The sequence below is a fragment of the Eimeria maxima genome, genomic scaffold (genome assembly GCF_000499605.1).
Source record: "Eimeria maxima Weybridge genomic scaffold, Emw_scaff1124, whole genome shotgun sequence".
Classification (NCBI taxonomy): Eukaryota; Apicomplexa; class Conoidasida; order Eucoccidiorida; family Eimeriidae; genus Eimeria; species Eimeria maxima.
Genome location: NW_013564147.1, coordinates 2,787 through 7,500, shown reverse-complemented (window position 1 = coordinate 7,500; position 4,714 = coordinate 2,787). Strand labels below are relative to the sequence as shown.

Below are 4,714 nucleotides of genomic sequence, written 5' to 3'. Positions count from 1 at the left end.
CAACTACTCCGTCGCTATATGCTGAATCCGTAGAAGACGAAGAAGCAGCAGCAGATGCTGCTGCTGCTGCTGCAGCAGAAGAAGAAGCAGCAGCAGCAGCAGCAGCAGCAGCAGCAGCAGCAGCAGAAGCAGCAAAGGAGGATGTGAGCGCACCCAAAGAAGATGTTGGCCCTCCTGGTCGGGACACCACTGCAGCAGCAGCAGCAGCAGCAGCAGCAGCAGAAGCAGGCGAAATAGAAGATGCAGAAGCAGCTGCAAAAGGAGCAGCAGCAGCAGAACCAGCCAAAGGAGCTGCAGAAGAAAAAGAAGAAGCAGCAGCAGCAGCAGCAGCAGCAGCAGAGGAAGAAGAGGAAGCAGCAGACCCCGAGGAGAGAGCAATGCTAGCGGAGTTAGCAGCAGCAGCAAAAGCAGCAAGAGAAGCAGCAGCAGCAGCAGAACTGCATGCAGAGAAATTAACAAGAGAATTCTTAGCAGCAGCAACAGTAGCAGCAGTAGATGCAGATATTGCTGTTGCTGCAGCAGCAGAAGCACGAGCAGCAGCAGCAGCAGCAGCAGGAGCAAGGGATCAAGAAACTACAGCAAAACGTCAAGCTAAGCAGGCGCAGCAAATAGCAGCAGATGCTGCTGCTGCTGCTGCTGATGCTGTTAGCAGGGAAAAGGAATCAAAGGAAGCAGCAGCAGATGCAGCAGCAGCAGCAGAGAAAGATGCAGCAGCAGCAAGAGCAAAAGCAGAAGAATCAATGAGGAAAAAGGCCAAGGCAGACAAAGCAAAAGCAGTAGCAGCAGCAGCAGCAGCAAGAGCAGCAGAAGAAGCAGAAGCAGCAGCAGAAGAGGGTAGGGTAGAGGAGACAGTTGCTGCTGCACTAGCAGAAGCAGAGAACAAGATAGCAGCAGCAAGAACAGCAGCAGCAAGAGCAGCAGCATCACGTAGGATAGAGATTACTGCAGCAGACGAAGCAAGAGCAGCAGCAGCAACAGCAAGAAGGAAGCAGGCGAAGGCAACAGCAGCAGCAGCAGAAGTAGAGGAATGCAGACGCGTTGTTGCTGCTGCAGCAAGAACAGCAGAAGAAGCAGCAGATGCAGCAAAACGTGCAAGGGAATCTCCTAGGGCAAGAGCAGCAGCAGCAACAGCAGAAGAAGCAGAAGCAGCAGCAGCAGCAGCAAAAGAGAGGCTCAATCGGGCAAGAGACGACGCAGAGGAAGCAGAAGCTGCAGCAGACGAAGCAGCAGATGCAGCAACAGCAGCAGAATATGATGCGGATCTAGCAGCACAAGCAGCAGAGGATGCAAATGCTGCAGCAGCAGAAGCAGCAGCAGCAGGTGGCACATGGATAAGAGAGCAGCAGGAGGGAGCAACAGATGATGCAGCAAGAGAAGCAGCTGCTGCTGCTGTTGAAGCAGCACGAGCAGCAGCAGATGCAGCAGCAGCAACAGCAAAGAGGAGGGAATCGCAAGCAGCAGCAAAGAAGAAAAGAGCAGCAAAATGTAGATCGTTAGTTATAACTGCAGCAGCAGCAGCAGAAGCAGATGAGGAAGCAGCAAAGAGGGCAAAAGAAGCAGCAGAGGAAGCAGCAGCAGAAGATGATGAGGAAGAAGCAGCAGCAGCAGCAGCAGCAGTACCTGTAGCAGAAAGAGAAGCAGCAAAATCAAGACAAAGGCTTGCTGATGCAAAAAGAGCAGCAGCAGATGCAGATAATGCAGCAAAAGCAGCAGATGCAGATGCAGCAGCAGCAGGAAAGGCAGCACAAGAAGCTGCTGCAGCACTAGCGGAAGCAGAAAGAGCAGCAGGGCTATCTGCTGCAGCAGAGGAGACACTATTAAGCCCGGAAGCAGCAGCAGCAGCAGAAGCAGCAGCAGCATCAAAGGCAGCACTAGACAGGGCAAGACAGCTGGCAGCAGCAGCAACAGCAGCACGCAGAGAAGCAGACAGAAGGAGAGCTGCTGCTGCTGCAGTAGAGCAGGAAGCAAGGGCACTAGCGAGAGCAGCAGCAGCAGCAAGAGAAGCAGCAACAGCAGCAACAGCAGCAACAGATTGGCATGCAGACAGAACTGCATCTGAATTAAGGGCAGTAGCGGAGGTACTAGAGGAAGCAGAGGAAGCAGCAGCAGCAGCAAAACGAGCAGCAGCAGCAGCAAAGAAGAGAGAAAGAGATTTAAATGCAACGCATGCAACAGCAGCAGCAACAGCAGCAGCAGATGCTGCAGCAGCAGAAGAAGCAGTAGCAGCATCCGAAGCAGCAAGATCAAGAGCAGCAGAAGCAGCAGAGACAGTAGATTTCCTTAGACAGCTGAATGCAGCAGCAAGAGATGCAGCAGCAGAAGCAGCAGAAGCAGCAGAAGCAGCAGAAGCAGCAAAAGAGGAAGCAGATGCAGCAGAGGATAGGGCTATTGAATCCTTAGTAAAAAGTGAGCAAGCAGCAGCAGCAGCACAACTAGATGCTGCTGCAGTAGCAAGAACAGCAGCAGTATATCGTGCTGCAGCAGCAGCACAACAAAGATCAGAAAATACAGCAGCACAAGCAGCAGCAGCAGCAACTGCTGCTGCTGCTGCTTACCATGCAGCAAGGAGTAAGGCTATGCCCTTAGAGGCAGGAGTAGTTGCAGCAAAAAGGGACCTACAGAGTAAGACGGATGCAGGAGCAGCAGCAGCAGAAGCAGCAGAAGCAGCAGCAGAGGAAGCAGAAGCAGCAGAAGAAAGATTAGCAGCAGCAAGAGTAGCAGTACGTCGTCGTCATGTTGCGCATGCAGTTCCTGCTGCGCTGCTGCCGCATATAGCAGCAGCAGGAGATATTCTTGCTGCTGCAGCAAGATTACTACCTTTCTTAGATGACGATGCAGCAGCAGCAACAGCAGCAAAACTAGAGGAATTAAGGGAAGGAATAAAGGAGACACAAAGAAGAGGAGAGAGAGCAGCAACAGCAGCAGCAGCAGCAGATGAATGGCAGCAGCTAAGATTGCTGCTGCAGGAAGTATCTGTATTTACTGTATCTGTAGTAGATGCAGCAACAGATGCAGCAGAAGATGGTGTTGCTGCACTGCAGGAGCAGCAGCAGCAGCAGCAGCAGCAAGGGGAAGGACAATGGGCAGCTTTCCTTCTGTCTCCTCAGGAGACAAATGATCTTAATGAGGCAATTGTCTCCTTAATTAGATCTGTTGCTGCTAATCATGATCAGCTTGTTGATGCTGCTGTACATACACTGCAGCACATGCAGGATATAAGGGAGGAGCTGCAGCTGCTGCAGGAAGAGCAGCAGCAGCAGCTGGAACAGGAAGAGGAGCAGCAGGAAGAGGAGGAGCAGCAGGAAGAGCAGCAGCAGCAGTATACTGATGAAGAAGAGCAAGAACAAGAAATGCAAGAAATAACACCACAACAAAGGCAGGAACTGCAGCAGCAGCAACAGCAGCAGCAACAGCAGCAGCAGCAACAGCAGGAGTTATGGTGTACAAAAGGTAGGAAATTGCTGCTGCTTGCTGCTGAATCAGGAGACAGTCTGTTTATAGCAGCGCAGCAATCGCAGCAGCTAAGACAGCAAATGAGGCAACTGCAGCAAGCAGCAGCAGCAGCAGCAAAAGCATCGGTAAGTATAGATCTAATAGAGGAGACACTATACATAGAGGGAGATAATAAATTAATAAAAAATATATTAATACCCTTATTAATACATATAAATAATAATAATAATAATAAGGAAAAAAAAAAAAAAGAAGAAGAAAAAATAAATAATATAAAAGAAATAAATAAATTAATTAATAAATATATAAAAGAAATAAATAATAAATTAATAGATATAAATAATACAGATAATATAAATAAAATGCATGCAGCAGCAGCAGCAATAAAAAATATGCATGCAGCAGCAGAGCAGCAGATACAGCCCCTATGGAGACAATTATCCTCCCTCCCCCCTATGCACCAACTTGTCCCCTTAGGGGACACTTCCTTGCAGCTTTTTTTTCTTGGTATAATTAAGGAGACAATAAATAATATTAATTTATTTATTAATAATATTAATATAGATATATATAATATTAATAATAAAATTATCTATACATTTCCTTCTCTTATTCATCAAGAAACAGGAGACAGTAGGGGAGGAGACAGCAGGGGAGGAGACAGGGAGGAAGAAGAAGAAGAAGGAGGAGGAGGAGGAGGAGGAGGAGGAAGAGGAGGAGGAAGAGGAGGAAGAGGAGGAGGAGGAAGAGGAGGAAGAGGAAGAGGAGAAAAGGAAGAAAAAGACACAAAAAGAGACAAAGAAGGAGAGAGACACAAGAAAGGAGAGGGAAAAAAGAAAGGAGATAAAAAAAGAGGAGGAGAAGGAGGAGGAGGAGAAGGAGGAGAAGGAGGAGGAGGAAGAGGAAGAGGAAGAGGAAGAGGAAGAGGAAGAGGAGGAGGAGGAGAGGAGGAAGTAAATAGTAATTGGGTACATATATTAAATAAAGAATTAATAAAAAAAAGAATAAAAGAATTAAATGAATTAAAGGAGACAATAAGGAGACAAAAAAGAGAATATAATATGCATGCAAGAAAAGGAGAAGAAGAAAGTATATTAATAAGAAGGAGACCATCATTATCTCTTGTTGCTGCTGCTGCTGCAGCAAAAGAGACAATTAATAATTATATAGATATACAAGGAATAAATCTAGATACACAATTAATAGATCTAGATGTATCCTTATTATCTAGTATAGAGGATAGTCTCCTTGCTGCTGCTGC

The 4,714-nt window shown here is 47.5% G+C and overlaps 1 protein-coding gene across 1 annotated transcript in view; it reads left to right on the top strand.

Moving 5' to 3' along the window:
- The window catches only part of EMWEY_00048880 (hypothetical protein), a gene marked incomplete at both ends in the record, with an annotated part of 4,975 nt that extends 565 nt beyond the window's left edge, over positions 1 to 4,410 (top strand). Inside the window, 2 exons of the mRNA XM_013479421.1 lie at positions 1 to 3,578; positions 4,075 to 4,410. The exon at positions 1 to 3,578 is cut by the window's left edge and continues 565 nt beyond it. Coding sequence (XP_013334875.1) covers positions 1 to 3,578; positions 4,075 to 4,410 — 3,914 coding nt within the window. The remainder of the gene's footprint in view (positions 3,579 to 4,074) is intronic.
- Positions 4,411 to 4,714: the final 304 nt, after the last annotated feature.